At 45.3% G+C, this 17454-nt stretch overlaps 1 protein-coding gene across 3 annotated transcripts in view; it reads right to left on the minus strand.

Moving 5' to 3' along the window:
* The window catches only part of AP3B1 (adaptor related protein complex 3 subunit beta 1), a 161606-nt gene that overhangs the window by 127961 nt on the left and 16191 nt on the right, over positions 1-17454 (minus strand). The window contains exon 1 of one of the 3 annotated variants that reach the window (XM_081212700.1): positions 10656-11068. The exons of 1 other annotated variant lie outside the window; for it this stretch is intronic. In XM_081212700.1, coding sequence (XP_081068826.1) covers positions 10656-10786 — 131 coding nt within the window. In that variant the 5' untranslated portion in view covers positions 10787-11068. Of the gene's footprint in view, positions 1-10244; positions 10263-10655; positions 11069-17454 lie in introns of those variants that run through there. One more of the 3 variants, XM_081212702.1, reaches the window with a different exon arrangement.

The raw sequence follows: 17454 nt of genomic DNA on the forward strand, positions 1-17454 counted from the left end.
AGATTCCTATTCCCACCCTGATGTTTGCTGAATCAAAGTCATTTCTATTCATGGAAGGGCATGTCTGAATCTATCCCATTTTACTTAACTGCAGAATCAGGATTAACCTCAGCGGGGAGGGAACATAGCAAACAAAAAGTAGAGAAGACATACGAAGATAAAACAGTATTTTGTTGATTAAGATAGAAAAACTAAAAGTAGTAACTTGCAAACCAGGTCCATCAATTCAAGTTATACTTTTTTTTATACAGAAAATGTATTTTTATGGATTCGCTTCTTGTACAGGGTTGGGGTGGGGAGGACCAACATACTATAACTTACAATTACATGTGAGATATTAGTATCCCAGATATTCTTCATCACTAAGAGGAAAAGTTATTATAATCTATTATAAACTATTATTGGCAATCACTCAACCAATTAACAGGTTGACAGCTAATCATAGGTATCCAACAACACTTGCATATAACAGCATGTAAAAAAAATTGTGTGTGTTATGTTTACTCTGGAAATCTGTGCTTGAAGAGGAAAACACAGTTCCAAAACAAGCAAATATTTTTTACACAAATAGTTGGTCGAAGAAACAGAAATCATTGTTTCTAGAGAGTAATAAAGGTGCTAGAACTCAAAGCAGATCTGTTTAACTACCAGATTTAGGCCTGCACAATGGAACACCATCCTATCCTTTCCCCCCACCCCCAAAATCTGCTCTGGAGGCTCCACCCTGCCCACTCCTTCCAGTATTTTAAGAAGGGGGTCAGCTTCTTCCAACAGCCCCTTTTCAAAGGGTTTTATGAGAGCCCACCTCTTTCCCATCATAGCCCTCATAGGCTCAAACAGAAGGGGGGCATCTTAAAGGAAAGAGGGTTGTCTTAAAGTTTTTATAAGTCTCTCCATGGTCCTCTTTTAAATCTTCAATACAGTGGTACCTCGCAAGACGAACGCCTCGCAAGACGGAAAACCCGCTAGACGAAAGGGTTTTCCGTTTTGGAGGCGCTTCGCAAGACGAATTTCCCTATGGGCTTGCTTCGCAAGACGACAGCCCATAGGGAAATATCCGGGACAGCGGGGAAGCGCAGCGCGTCTTCCCCACTGTCCTCGGACCTCCTCTGAAGCCGGGCGGTGGGGCGGGAACGCCTCCTCCCGCCGCTGCCGGGCTTCGGAATGATGCTCCGAAGCCGGGCGGCGGGGAGGGAACACCTGCCCCCGCCACCCGGCTTCGGAGCATCGTTCCGAAGCCGGGCGGCGGGGAGGGAACACCTTCTGAAGGCGGACGGGGGGCGAAAGTCTTTGTTCCCCCCTGCCTGCCTTCCCGGGAGAGCGGAGAAACACAGCGCGTTTCTCCGCTGTCCCGGAGGGCTTTTGAAGGCAGGCGGGGGGGAGCAAAGACTTTCGCCCCCCGCCCGCCTTCAGAAGAGGTCCTGGACCTCTTCTGAAGGCGGGCGGGGGGCGAAAGTCTTTGCTCCCCCCTGCCTGCCTGTCCCGGAGGGCTTTTGAAGGCAGGCGGGGGGAGCAAAGACTTTCGCCCCCCGCCCGCCTTCAGAAGAGGTCCAGGACCTCTTCTGAAGGCGGGCGGGGGCAAAAGTCTTTGTCCCCCTTGCCTGCCTTCCCGGGGGCTTTTAAATCGCCCCGGACAGCGGAGAAGTCCTCCGCTGTCCCGGGGCGATTTTAAAATGCCGCCCGCCAGCATTTTAAGATCGCCCGGACAGGGGAGAAGTCCTCCGCTGTCCCGGGGTTTTTTAAAATGCTGGGGGTGGGAAGAAAAGCCCTTGTCCCCCCCCCCAGCCTTCAGAAGAGGTCGGGGGACAGACTGTCCCCGGACCTGGTCTGAAGGCGGTTTCCCTAGGAACGCATTAATTGATTTTCAATGCATTCCTATGGGAAACCGTGCATCGCAAGACGAAAAACTCGCAAGACGAAGAGACTTGCGGAACGAATTAATTTCGTCTTGCGAGGCACCACTGTATCAGCAGTTTAAAATAGGAGGGGACATCATATGATTGACGGGAGGCAGTCCCACAATGCCAGCACAGCCAAAAAGGTTCACCACCCCTCCTCTAAAAAAACACTTAAGTACTACAGTATCCAAGACTTGTTGGATAAGTACCGTATTTTGTGCCCCATAGGACGCTCCGGCCCATAGGACGCACCTAGTTTTCTGGGGGGGGGGAATAAAGAAAAACATTTTTATTTCCCCCCCAGGTGTGGGGCTGGAAGAACCAGGTTGGGGAACAGCGGGAAGGTGTGCTCTGCCTCCCCGCTGTCCCCCGAGCTTGTGGGGCTGGCTATGGGGAGAAGTGTGCTGATCCCGGGACTGCAGGCAGCTCTGCGTGGCCACCGGGAGCGGGGCGGGACTTCGCGCCCGGCTCCCGGTGGCCGCGCAGAGCTGCGCTGAGCCGGGGACTGCAGGCAGCTCTGCGCGGCCATCCGGAGCTGGGTGGGACTTCGCGCCCCGCTCCCGATGGCCGCGCAGAGCTGTGCTGATCCCAGGACTGCAGGCAGCTCTGCGCGGCCATCGGGAACGGGGCAGAACTTCGCGCCCGGCTCCCGGTGGCCGCGCAGAGCTGCGCTGATCCCGGGACTGCAGGCAGCTCTGCGCGGCCATCGGGAGCGGGGCGGGACTTTGCGCCCGGCTCCCGGTGGCCGCGCAGAGCTGCGCTGATCCCGGGACTGCAGGCAGCTCTGCACGGCCATCGGGAGCGGGGCGGGACTTCGTGCCCGGCTCCCGGTGGCCGCGCAGAGCTGCGCTGAGCCGGGGACTGCAGGCAGCTCTGTGCGGCCATTCGGAGCTTGGCGGGACTTCACGCCCCGCTCCCGGTGGCCGCGCAGAGCTGCGCTGATCCTGGAACTGCAGGCAGCTCTGCGCAACCCTCGGAGCCGGTCTCCCGAGGGTTGCACAGAGCTTCCTGAAGCCTGGAGTGCGAGAGTGGTCGGTGCGCACCGACCCCTCTCGCTCTCCAGGCTTCAGCGAAAGCCTGCATTCGCCCCATAGGACGCACACACATTTCCCCATCAATTTTGGAGGGGAAAAAGTGCGTCCTATAGGGCGAAAAATACCGTAACTGTTACTGCCCTTCAACAGCTCTTCTGCCTTTCCCATCCAGAAAAGGTGCTTCCATCTCTTGCTGGTTAGTTGCTTGTCCCCTCTGCCCTCAGCAGCAAATGAGTGCTGCTAATACAAGGGTATATGGGGGGAGGAGACAGGTGGACACTTGAAACCCACCAATATGTTTTGAGGCCCCATCTTTTGATTGGCGGGCCGGCAGTGACGTAGAATGGAAGGCTTGGCTTAGCGGTAGTACCCCTTTGAGAGAAGGGGCAATGGTGACAGGAGGCAGAGCAGAACTGCTGGGCCATGCGGAGGCTGTGACACAGCACAGGCCCAGCGGAGACACGGTGTGCGGCCAGCTGATGGGACTTGGCAACACCTCTCTGCCCAGAGCTCCTTGGGGTGGGCGGGCTGCCCTTGGCCATGGAGGCTCTGTTGCTGGCTACCATGTTTGACAACTGAATAAGGGGTGGCTGCTGAGCAGTGGGTGGCTGCCTGCCAGGAATTGAAGGGGGTCAGGTTAGTTGACTCTCAGGGACCTCCTTCTAACTCTACAAATCCCTCTCTTCAGTTAACCACTGACCTAAAGGACTGTGATGTTCCTGTATCATAAGCAACATCACTTGCAGGTTTGCACCACAGATTTTTCTAAGATAAACAGGTGGTATGAGCCTATGCACATTGTACTCCATGACTGATATCCAGTGATACCCACCCACTTGTGCCATGGGTGTCAGCTTGCAATGGGTCTTCTGGTTTATATTCTGCCCCTCTAGCACCCTGCGCTTCCCTAAAATATGCTCTGGAGGGTCCCCATATCCCCTGAAGCAGATTTTGTATATGGAAGAAGAAAGGAAGGGAAAACCTCACTGAATGAGCAGGTGCCTACTCACTTGATGTTGGAATGTCAGTGAATACATATTGACCTATGCACTGCAGGGGGTTGGTCCCTTCCAACTCTACAGTTCTATGATTCTATTATCTAATCCAGACTTTCTCAAACTCAGCCCTCCAGATGTTTTTGGCCTACAACTCCCATGATCCCTAGCTAGCAAGACCAGTGGTCAGGGATGATGGGAATTGTAGTCTCAAAACATCTGGAGGGCAGAGTTTGAGGAAGCCTGATCTAATCCATGGACATGGAGGCACAATGTGGACAATCCCAGTTCCTCAATACATTAGGATTGCCCAGTTAGAACCTTAATACTACTCACACATCAGATCACAGGCATTTTCTATCATTTTATGCTATTTGCTAATATTGTGCCACAGTTTGAGACTCAGATTGGACCACGCAGATTTATTAGCTCAAAATTCATTAAGGACTTACTTTATAGGATATTCCATCCAAACCATTCATCCTTTCTGGCTTGTGTGCCTAATGAAACTGGCATACTACTATAGTAGGAGGCACATTGCCATACTAACAGATGGCCCTGATGGTAAACATGCCAATGAACCAGATATGCATCACATATAAATAGCAGGGCTAGACTACTCTAAAATAAATCCAATCATTTATTTCTATACATTTCCATTACTTTTATATAGGCTATGTATGCCCACTGTGCACTAAACTAAAGAATTCAATATATAAATTCTGTATATCAACAGAAGTAAGTTATTCAGTCTCTTTCAGCATTAAACTCAGGAATCAGTATTGTACTGAAACACCATCCTCAGTCCATTCTCAGCAAAGGAGTCATTTGCAAAACTCAAAGGCAGTTTGCTACCCTGCTGCATTTGCTAGTACACATGTACTCTGAAAAGGAAAAAGGCTCCAATAAATTACAATCACATTTTGTTTGGCAGGAATCTAGTCTAAAGATGCAAATTCATTAAGTTGAACACTATTCTTCTAAATTTTGCCATCTGTTGAAAAGTTCACATATTCTACCTACCACTATGCACTTTTCATATAATATGCCTCCAAATTTTAACATTTGGATAAAGATTTCATTTTTACTGTTGCTGTTAAGATGCAGTTTCCAAAGGTAAGGAAAAGAAAGGCTTTTATAAAATTCACACATTTAAATATGACAGAACACGTTTAATTTGGAATCAGAACAGTAACTGCTGGCAAGAATAAACACTCTTGTATGAGAAACATTCCAAAATATCTGTAAAATCAGAAAATCAGTTCCACCTTAAATCAGCTGAACATTAAAATATTTTATACGTCTCTTCCTAAAGATATTCCAATCAAATAAACTTTACGTGAAGGATCAGTATGAGCTACTGACATCTGGATCTTTTATAAAGCTTGTGGTTCTTGGTTTAAATGGCCAGATTACATCTTGATTAAGGGAACTTCTATCAATACTATTCAGACATTAAAACGAATTTTCAATTCTATCAAGAGATCTGAACCATTGCTTTCTCATCATATCACTCTAGCCTTGCTATTCATTTCTGTGTTCCTGGCATGGTTGGTCTAGTTCTAGCAATCAAAGTATTTGTTAGAAGTACTGCATACTGAATAGTTTGATGACGTTCTTCAACTCTGGTTCAAGTTATAGAAACACCCTTACTTTTCAATGCAATCCAATTCAATCATTCCACACTTATCGCTGTTCCGAAGCGGGGCGGGGGGGGGGCGGGAACACCTGCCCCAGCCGCCCCGCTTCGGAACGCTGTTCCGAAGCAGGGCGGGGGGCGGGAACACCTTCTGAAGGCGGGCGGGGGGCGAAAGTCTTTGTCCCCCCTGCCTGCCTTCCCAGGGGCTTTTAAATCGCCCCGGACAGCGGAGAAGTCCGCCCGCCAGCATTTTAAGATCGCCCGGACAGCGGAGAAGTCCTCCGCTGTCCTGGGTTTTTTAAAATGCTGGGGGTGGGAAGAAAAGCCCTTGTCCCCCCCCCAGGCCTTCAGAAGAGGTCCGGGGACAGACTGTCCCCGGACCTGGTCTGAAGGCGGTTTCCCTAGGAACGCATTAATTGATTTTCAATGCATTCCTATGGGAAACCGTGCATCGCAAGACGAAAAACTCGCAAGACGAAGAGACTTGCGGAACGAATTAATTTCGTCTTGCGAGGCACCACTGTATATATATGAACACAGAGGTGACCAATAATTTGATGACATTTTTAGGGGATCCCATGTAAAAATTATGAGTATCCATAACTTGGAACTGTATTTCTGCACCATGGAAGCTAGGATGGTTAGAGGTTACCCAGTCAGTTAGTCCTAATTGCCTTAGGCCATGGGTAGGCAAACTAAGGCCTGGGGGCCGGATCCAGCCCAATCACCTTCTAAATCTGGCCCGCGGGCGGTCCAGGAATCAGCGTGTTTCACGTGAGTAGAAGATGTCCTTTTATTTAAAATGCATCTCTGGGTTATTTGTGGGGCACAGGAATTTGTTCACCCCCCCAAAAAAAATAGTCCGGCCCCCCACAAGGTCTGAGGGACAGTAGACCGGCCCCCTGCTGAAAATGTTTTCTGACCCCTGCCTTAGACCCTCCCCTCAACAGGCAGGTGTAGAGTTGTAGCCAATCTGAGCTGGGTGATGGACCTCACCCTACAACAGCAAATCCTTCCTATTGAGTAGGAACTCATGAGTTTGCCATGAGTTCCGTGAACAAGGCTTTCCTTGGTCAGAAGGGAGCTACTACGATAATCTCCCCTAGAGCGGATCTGACTCACCTGAAAATCTCTGGATTAGGACCATAGGAGTAAAGGCATAAAAAGCCCCACCCAGCCACGTCAGGGTATCCATGCCCATTGCTTCTTGGGCCCTGAACCAGGAGACCACCACCTTTCCATTTTCTGGACTAGAACAACGTCCACTCCTGGAAGGCCAAAGCAATCCACTATTTTCTAGAACATCTATGGATGAAGGATCCACTCTGTCTGCAGGTGGCTGACCCAGTCTGCTCAAGTGTTGGGGGCACCCACTACGTGCTCTGCTGATAGGGATTCTAGATACTGTTCCACCCAGGAAGAGGAGGCTGGTTGCCTCTTGCATGAGAGCCTGTGACTTGCTTTCACCTTCTTTACATATATATGCCTTGGTGGCAATGCTGTTAGAAAGGATCAGCCTGTGCTTGCCCTCCACCAGCCTCTCAGAGTGGAAGAGGGCTCCAAGTTCCAACCAACTTATGAGTTATTTGGCTTCCTCCTTGGATCAGGTTTCTTGGACATACTGATCTTCTGTGTGGGGTCCACACACCAAGAGGGTCGCATCTGTCATTATCTGCACCCATGGCTGTGCCCTGAAGGAGTGTCCCCTTTCTAAAGCCAGGGAAATCCACCACCTGAGGACCCTAATGGGCCTCTAGGAAGTGGGAGAACATGGGGACTGCAGGTTGGCCCCAGAGCCTGATCTAGCCAGGTGAGCCACTCTGGGGTAAAATGGCAGCATCCTGGGGGGGGGGGAGGCATGAGCAGTTGCCCATCCTTCCTTTCATGCTTACCAACACTTCTGGGAGCACTGCAGCTTCTAGGACAGGCCATTGCAGGTCCCCCATTACCTCTGTGGTCAAAGGACTCACTGTTGGGAACAGGGAGATCCCAGGTCCCCTTGCATGGGTGGTCTGGTTTCTCAGCCAATGAGTCCGCAGAGAGCTCCCCAATAGTAGTCAAATAACTGAGACTGAGCTATCAGCAATCTAAAATTAAGTTACAATAAGCATTTCCTTTTAAATTCTGTTTCACAATACAATCTAAAATTGCCTTCAGAGATCATAATTACTAAGGTGTGCTTTTTTAAAAAAATCTTCTCTATAAACTCCAAAGTTTCAGAAGCAAATGTTTCACTTGCAACAGTGCCTCTTTGAAAATGCCAAATTGCAATGATACATTTTATTGGATATAAAGAAAGGAAACAACTAGATTACGAACAACAAGCAACACAATTACGTTTTAACCACACTTCCCAATTTACAGAATGTAATGAAATCTTATTTGGTAATTAAATGCCAACTTAAACAAGATTGCCAATACAGATTACATAACAAATGAATTGTGAGACTGCATGTGCCTCCTGCTGTAAAAGCTCTTCAAGACCTTAGATTTACCTGCGAGATCTGCCAACTCAAAATGGCATTTTTGAGAACTTTCAGCCTATACAATATTCCAATTCCATGTTCTTCAGGAATCAAGTTTATTAACGGCTCATCTCATCTCAATTTATCATATAAACCATAGGGCCACATTAGATATTCTTCTTACAAAGTATTAAGGGCCAAACTAAATATAAAATTAACACAACTTGTTTGGAATGCCATGATTTTTTAAAGAAAATAAACAGCAGCTTTGGGGTAGTGGGGGAGAAAAATCAGGACCAAAAGCAAAGCAGGGTTGTTTTTTAAAGCACTTCAATAAATTTGAACATGAACACACATACACAAAGCTGCTTTCATTGGATGGCAGATTCTTTCTTGATGCAAATAGTAGCTGGGAGGGGAGATTTTTATCAGAACTACAGTGTGGAAGGAATAGGCTAGAAAACCCTCCCTCTTTGCTGCAATCCCAATTTTGACTTGCTTCTCCCATATCTGCTATATAAAGTTAAAGAAGAACACAATGCTGTTTAACAAAGTGTGTCTAGCCCCAGGCCTACACTTCTGGATGGTTGGCAGCAAGATATCAAATTATGTTTTGGGAATTACATTAACTTACCGTACATTTATTAATTTTAAATTTTTTTACTGGTGTTAGGTATTTTACTAAACTGGACTTTTTAGCATTATGGCTGGTTCTGTTAGTGAATATTTTAGTGTTATTTTTTGTGTTTCGACTTCTGTATATTTAGGGAGTGTTAGGTTTCTCTAATAAAGAAACAAACACCCAATTTGTGTTATTAGCAAATAAAATGTAAACCACAATACCTGTTCCCTAGTTAAAGTTAAGACACTGGTGCTGACACTACAAGATGAGCATCTCTTTGTTGTAAAAATAATTTCTCACTTTTATGGATACATGATTCAAAGTAGCTTGCCATGCCACAGAAGACTGAAAATAGGCAGTACTATGTCTGAGAGGTAAAATAAATAATGGCACACAAACAGCATGCTGTAGGTAGGAGACTAGTTAGAAGTGAAAGCAGATTAGGGTTTATGTTTCCACTTCTGTGAAAGCAAGGTTCTGTGAACATGACACATTACTACATAAGACTTATTCCCAAGGCACATGTTCAGGTCTGTATGTGTAAAGCAGCAAAGGAAGGAACCCTATCAAAAGAGAAAGCTAACAAAATTACTCAATTACATGATTTAAATTAAGTATAAATAATTCTGTTCTATTATGCATCTAGGTTTATAAATGGTTTGAACTTCAACTTTAAAAAGTATTTTCTTCTGTTTTGTTTAAATAAATTAACAGCACTGACTAGCAACCTTCTTGAACTCAAAACCTTTCTAACTTACAATGTTTCAAGAGTACAAACTAATCACTCACTTGTACACACACATGCACACGAAGTAGTATTATCAAGCTATAACCAGCAAAATTAGATATTCTACATGTGGCACTTGTTTTTACTGGAAAATGTATTGTGTTAATTCCCTTGAGAATATTGCAGACAAACCTGAAACACTGAAGTTACAAATAGCAGAATTTATGATTTATTAATATTAAGTCTTCTAAATAAAGGGTTCCCAGTACAATTTATTTCGATTTTAACATTTGTTAAAATAATGGACACTTGAAGACAATTAAGAGGCTATCCAAGATCTCGTGGGAACAGAACACCACATAATCAAATTTAAAAGGGGAGGAAGCATATTGCCACCTCCGCCCCATCAACAAATATGAAATGTTACCAATATTGGCAAGCTGAAATGGCAATATAAAGAGTCCATGGGCCAGTATGAGCGGTAATATGACATAATACCCCCTTCATCAAGCATGAATCAAAAGTTTATCCAGTCTCTCCACTGTGGCCAACCCAACTTGACTGAAGAATCAAAAATAACCTTGTGATCCAATCCCACCCTCAACATAACTTCTGCCAGTGTCTCCCTGATTTCAAAGCTATCAGTGTCTCCAGCAGCACAAGAGTTTGAATGTTTACACAGAAGGAAATCGCTACCAACTTCGCTGTGACTTACTCCCTCGTGCGTTTAGGATTGCAGCATAAAGTGCATAAAACTGAAAGGAGGGGTCCCTGAGGCGTTTCTCATGCTGCTCTCAGCGGGCACTTCTCCTTACAGTCATGTATTACTTCCCTTGCATTGATATCCTGTATACAACTTTTTACCACGTTAGTAGGAAGAATTCGGACTTCTCCATTACTCCACAATTCAAGGCAGAAAAAGAAAATCCGAAGCAGCCGTGTTGATCTGCAAGGAAAAACAACTGAGCTCTGAAAGCAACCGCAAGGCAGTAACTTTATTAGGGACCAACTCCCAACGTCACACGAAGTCGCAGAGCAATTCATAATGGCACAACCCCGCTTTGCAGTAAGTTTCACAAAGAACCGTATTCAGGACCCCGAAGTTGTTAATAGGATTTGGGGTGGGAAGGCGGCTGGGAAGCGAGGGGAAGAGCGGCTGAGAGTCTGGTCTCCTCGAAGGAAGCAGCGCCTGCACTTACTTCCCTGAGGAGAGGAAGCCCAGCCCCCGGCCGCCCCAGCCGCGCCTCACTCCGCCTCCGGCCGTTCCTTACTTACTTCTTGGTGTCGCTGCTGAAGAGCCCGAAGGCCGTCGAGGCAGAGGAGGCGGCGGCGGGCGTCGCTTCCTGGCCCACCTCGGGCTGAGCGTCCCCGGCCTGCTCGTTGTAGCCGACATTGTTGGTCGACATGCCCGCGCGCCGTTACTACTACTACTACTACCACCACAACTACTCCCCCCGCCTCCGGTTCCCTCGCGATCCGACTCTTCCCCGGAAGCTGAAGGAAGAGCGGCTGCCGGCGGATAGTCACGTGGTGGCCGAGAGGGGCGGGGAAGAGCGGCCAAGGGGAACGTTCTCCGGCCTGCCTCCAGGCGCCGCCGTTGCCACGGCAACGAGGACCTTCACGCCCGAAATCCTCCGGCTCGCAGTCACGAGAAAAACCTCCTGCCCGCGACTTCCCGAAGGCGCGCCTTACACCCCCCCCACCCCACCGCAAGTCACGAGGACACGGAGAAGCCGTTGAGCAATGCCACGTCACCCGCTAAGCTGTTGGTCTCGTGCGCGTACTTGGCGCCACGTATGCGAAGCTAAGCTTTCCTTACTGCCGGGGCCGGACCACCCTCGAGGCACCTCAGGCGGCAGAATCCCATTGCTTCTCCTCACTTCTCTAGTGATGTGGGGGCTGGAAAAGTGAGGAGAAGCGGAAGCAGCAGCAGTTTCTGGTGGGAGGGTCCCCCTACCATGGGAAAAGCGGCTTCTGGCGAGATTTCACCAAAACCTGGAAGTCAGCAAAGGAGGGCAAAAGGTGCCCCCGGTGGCGCTGGAGAAGTTATCTGCTACTGCCAGAGATCTGAGGAGAAGCGGCGTCGTACAGCAGTAGGCCCACCACTACCACCACTGTCCCTCATGATATGATTCAGGAGTGAGTCTTAAGGACCAAATTGAGAGGACTCAAGGTCCCTGTTCCTTTCCTAGGTGATCAAGCTACCCTAAGCTGGGACTCCATGGAAAACCCCCCCCCCCCACACACAGAAAGCAACTAGAGGGTTGTTGAGAAGGCCAATACATTTTAAATGGACAAAGGAGGGTTGGACAGCTTTCCAAAAATTGTACTGTTATTCCATACTAAAAACCATACTAAAAAACCCCCAAACCCTAAGCACTGCTATACTCAGGAACATAAGCATCAGCAGAAGAGTCACTGTTTCCTGTACCTGGACAAGCTGGGAGGGGAGAAGAAATCACTGTTCAGAAAAACCCAAAATTACATATACAGTGGTACCTCTGGTTACGCACTTAATTCGTTCCGGAGGTCCGTTCTTAACCTGAAACTGTTCTTAACCTGAAGCACCACTTTAGCTAATGGGGCCTGCTGCTGCTGCTGTGCCGCCAGAACACGATTTCTGTTCTCATCCTGAAGCAAAGTTCTTAATCCGAGATACTATTTCTGGGTTAGCGGAGTCTGTAACCTGAAGCGTATGTAACCCAAGGTACCACTGTAAATGGTGGGCACAATTCAAGCATCTGCAAACACCATCAAACACATACCTACCTGGCATAGGAGACACCTTGATCAGCAAGGGAAACACCTTGAAGGAGGTTTTCCCAGGTTGAGACTCATCCATTGCACCAGGCAAAAATATTTCTCTATAACGAGGCCTTTGGCTGATTAAACGATAGGCTTTTTAATGTATTTGGGGGTGGGTATTGGTTTGTTGGTTTGTTGGTTTTGTTATGTATTTTGTGTTCTCATTTTGTATATGTTGTGAACTGCTCTGTGATCTTTGGATGAAGGGCTGTATACGGTTTAAATAAATAGATAAATACTGTGAAACTTCTGTTCACCAATTTTCATTTATCACGTTCTGTTGTTTTACTGTTGTTTTATTAAGTTTATGTGGGCGGGTTTTCTTGCAAACCATCCTGCAATAATTTACTTGCTGAATGCCCAGGTTGTATATCTTAACAACTGTCATTTTACTGACTGCAATATGGGGCGGGGAAGAGGGGCAGTTGGCCTTATTATGTAGGTACCAGCATACTTTTTAGTGTTAACTGTTACAGTATTGTCAGTGCATATTTGTTTGGTGCCCTCTTGTGGTTCAGATTGTGAATTACAAAGTTAACCTTAGTTGTAATTTTATTACAGTATGTAAAGTGGCCGCCTGATCTTATTCATGTTCACTTGTAAGTAAGCCCCACTAAGTTAATTTGAAGTGTGTGTGTGTCTCACACAAACTTGCAATTGTTATCCATATATTTTTTGTTTCATTAATTATGCAGCAGAAAAAGGGTCACTTCCGGTCAGTATCCAGTATCGCTTCTGAAATATAATTGACCTTCACACTGGCATTGCAGGTTCCATTTCCCCTAAATTTAATATTTATTCTTCCCGGTTAGCAAGAAATCAAACTTTGTTAGTGGAACATTTGCACTCCAGTTGCACCGGATTACTAGGTTAGAGCTTTAAAATTTCTTATCATTTGTTCAGTGGTTCTCTGCTAATTAACCACAGAATCCCCTTGGGGCACTCCAGTAAGAGAGTGGAATCCAGGAGTATTTGCAAACTATAAACCTTCTTCAGCAGGGAATGCAACCCCTCCCAGAACAGTTTGTCTGCCGAATTCTAGGACATGGGAATCACCCACCCACATCCATCTTATCAGGACTCAGCTGCTGGGGGGCAGGGCGGTTGCACCCATGCGGCCCATCACAGTTCCCAGGCACAGGATCCAACACCTTCATAGCCTTTCCCGATTCAAATGTAATAGACAGCTAGAGCTGCATTATTAATGTGCTGGTGACACAGTGCTCCAGATCCTTAGATGACTGCTTCCAATGGTTTCATACAAATAAATGTTAAATAGCATAGGTCCCCACAGCCCCAAAACTAAGAGCCAAGTAACAGTGCCCTAATGCTACTTTCTGGCAATGATCCTTCAGGTAGAAACAGAGCTCTGAAAAACAGTATCTCAGCTTCAACCTTCCTGAGTCATTCCCGAAGAGTACTGTACTGGGCAGCTTCCAACACCACCCTTTCAGCCATCTTGCCCAGGAAGTGAAGATTTAGAGTCTGAGCAGATCCAGAGACGGCCTCTTCAGGAGTCACATCCTGCCTCTTCCAGGGTAGTGGGCATAAGTCCCACATGTAGTGCTGTGTTGACCATTCCCTGGACCTATTCAGTCAATCACCTCCTGGAGTTTATCAGCCATGATGGACAGAAATAGAGAGAGAGCATGCTGCTACCCTGACTTCTACAAGTGTCCTGCAGGCTGCAACTAGTTGGTGCTTGAAGGCCCTCCAATGGACCTGCACTAATTGTGACATAAAGTTTGGCACAGAGCCAAGTGACTTTACCCTTTGCAAATCTCTTAACAGCAGGCTTTTGAGTGGTCCCTATCAGCTAATTTACCATACTAAAAAGCTCTGCTGGACAATTCACTAAAAACACAATCGAAACAGAGAAGTATGCGCTCTTTTTGCCACTGCCACTGTCACATGCATTGTGGTTGTACTTGTGTTTGATCAAATTCATATTGGGACTTATCCCACCTGTGCTCCAATCATCAGCCAGCCCACTTCATTGTTGCTCAGGGAGCATATACCAAAAGGTAGCTTTCTGAGTATAATATTAATACCATGCCTCTGTGAAATAAAAGCTCATTGAGCTATCAATGCATATCTGAAGTGGAAAAATATCAAAAGGTTGGTTAATAGAACAGTTATGGTGTTAAAACATGGTATAAAATATATATCTTAAGAGCACTAGCTGTTCACATGTACAGATTCTATGCATTTGTTTCTGATAAAGCATCAGAAATGTATTATGGTATTCATAGGAATCATGCCTGTAGAGATGGAGAGTAGGACACATTTTTTCTATTTCATTATTGTAGAAAGGGCCATCTATTGATCAGTTATTTACTCTTGCTAGATATTGAAAACACTTGCTAATAAATTCTAATTAAATCTTTTTCTTAATTAAATCTTAATTTTCTAATTAAATCTTTATCGACCTGTCTCCTGGTTGCAAATAGTGGCTTCTTGTACTGTGGTATAAATGTAAAGCATTTCACTCGCAGCCTGATCCTGTGCTGAGTTAAGTGCATCTCAGTCCATTGGTTTCCATGGGTATGAGGTGTTAAGTCTGCCCAGGATGGGGCTGTCAGTCTATTGCCATGTCTAGCACTCTGAGCCCTCGAGGAAATGGCAATGCACAAAAGGGACATGGGTCAAGAGTTTGACAGCAGCATAGATTCATAATTGGCTTTACTTGTTTATTATGCAGTGCAATTATAATCTGAGCTGTCTCTTGTGGAATTCTTACTGAGAGGGAAATTATGTAGAAGATTTTGCAGCATTAATAAAGAGTAGCATGATTCATTTGTTTAAGATCAGACAATTAAAAAAGCAACAATAGAAATGTCAACAGAACAACAAAATGTGTAATCTTGTATGGGTGTTTGCCTTGGAAACAGACAAAGGCTTTATTGGCATGCTTGAATAATCCATAATATCTAGATATTTTCCCTTGACCTAGTTCACATAATCCAAATCAAAAGTGTCATCATATATTTACAATAGAGGGAAGCTTAGCTCTGCCTGAGCCAGGTTTAGACAATACGTGTTGGTTTCAGAAGAAAAGATAATAAGTTAACCTCTACTTGCTAAGCTATCACTGTGTCCCTTCTTCCTTCTGAGCTGCGAAAAATTCAGTTTGCTTTGCAAAAAAGAACACTGGGGACATATACAATACTGTTTGTATAGTAATCTGATTAGAAATGTATTGTTTTCAACAAGCAGGAATGTGTGTAAGCATCCTGGAGCAAATTCAACAACCAGTTCCCTAGAGTCAAAGCAGCATTCAAGACAAAGAACAATTTTATTTTTCGAAAAGCCTATGGTTACAATCCTGTGCCCACCTTGGAATTTCTAAGTAAACATGCATTGGATTGGGGTGTCTCTGAACAATCTATGAGTCAAAGTGTACCAGCTGAAGGGACACAGGGTTTTTTTAACAAAAGTTCCACTACAGCAGCAGAACATAAGATCTTCTGGTATATCCATCATGGCAGCAGTATAACACCTCAGATACACTGGTGAAACACTCTGCTGGCAGACTTGTCAGTGGAATGATTAAAATGTGGTGGGGTCACAGACAACCCACAAACATGCTTACATCATATCCTATACCTTTTCAATTCATGACCACATGCTCCACTTATATGATATTGCAGATATTAATATTGCACAGCCTGAAGTGACTGGATGCATAAAAACTGACTCCTTTTGGAATAGTTACAGATAGGTAGCCGTGTTGGTCTGCCATAGTCAAAATAAAAAATTCCTTCCAGTAGCACCTTAAAGACCAACTAAGTTAGTTCTTGGTATGAGCTTTCGTGTGCATGCACACTTCTTCAGATACACATTTTATTCCTTTTGGAATAAAAATTGTCTAGACCCATTTGTTTGATTCGAAACTTTACTTGCAGAACTTTCTTCAAAACAGAACAAAAACATCAAAGATATATCCAAAAAAATTCATAAAACATATGGTTATCCAAGCACAGGCTCAACATCTTTTTAGAAATAAAATAACTTATCAAAGCTGAAAAACACAGTTCTCCCCCTCACAGGCTTCATTAGTCTGAACTCCAGCTCTTAAGGCTGTTGAGCTCCTGGAGAGGCATCTTACTCCCACAGAGCTTCAGCCACAACCCTTCCAAGACAGAGAAATTTGCAATTCACTACCTCTTGTGTTATCTAAGGTTAAACACAAATGTGTTAGCTAGCAGAGAACAACAATAACAATTATCAACCCATCAAGGAGCTCAGAGTCCTATTCTTGACTTCAATATAGCTCCATGGAAAATCACCATGTTAAAGCCTTCAGTAATACACATTAAGGCATTCTCTATTTCAGTGTCAATTAAAAAATTACACTTAATATATATTTATCATAAACACCTAGGTGGTCGCTATTGGAAAAAGGATGCTAGACTACAAGCATCCTCCTAATTCAACCAGATTATTTATTTCATTCACAAACAAGGGAGAATTCTGTTTGGTGAACTGAAAGTAATGAGATGCAGAAAATGGCACAAGGTACAACACATTTCAGATGTGTTGCAGGGCAGGAAAAAGTAATATTAGTTTTCTAACTAAAACATGAATGCTAAGGGTAACTACAAACTGCCTGCTGTGTGATGGCCAATCAAACTACCTGCATGGTAAACTGGCTGCTTGTTACCGTTCCTCAGATGTGTCAGTGTGACACCATTTCACCTCCTAGCTGAAAACTGCGTACAACCAGCTCCCTCAGATCAGTTGCCCTATTGTGAGTCTACAAGCAGCCTCTTGGCTCTCTGCGGTAACCCAGTAATGAAGAGGAAAAAAGGTGCAGAAAGGATACAGTCCAGAAACCAATAACATTTTGCAGAGAGTGAAACACTTAACTTATTTGCCCTAGTGTAAAATCTTTTCTAATATTTGATCATTCATAAATGGTTTCTGGATGGAATGTAACAAATTGTCTGAGAATCAGATCTGTAAGCATTTGCTACACTCAAGTGCGCTTGTATATGAACGAGGTGAAAAGGCCAATAAATTATTTTCTTGGCAGATCAAGGATGAGGAATTTGAGAGATCTATTTTGGAAACAACACTAGATACACAGATGGTAATTTCAGACTAGCAGAAAATTAATCAGGCTTTTTTGTCACAGAGTCCTCGTACAGTTTGCCTCAGTGCAGTGTCCATACAGGGCTCAGTTGTGGGAGCTTGAAGCTTTTAGACATGCAAGTTGGTGCTTTTGTAATGCAGTTTCTCTTCTCGGCTTTGAAAGGAAATAGAAATT

The sequence above is a fragment of the Podarcis bocagei genome, assembly GCF_964188305.1.
Source record: "Podarcis bocagei genome assembly, chromosome: 11".
Taxonomy (NCBI): Eukaryota; Metazoa; Chordata; class Lepidosauria; order Squamata; family Lacertidae; genus Podarcis; species Podarcis bocagei.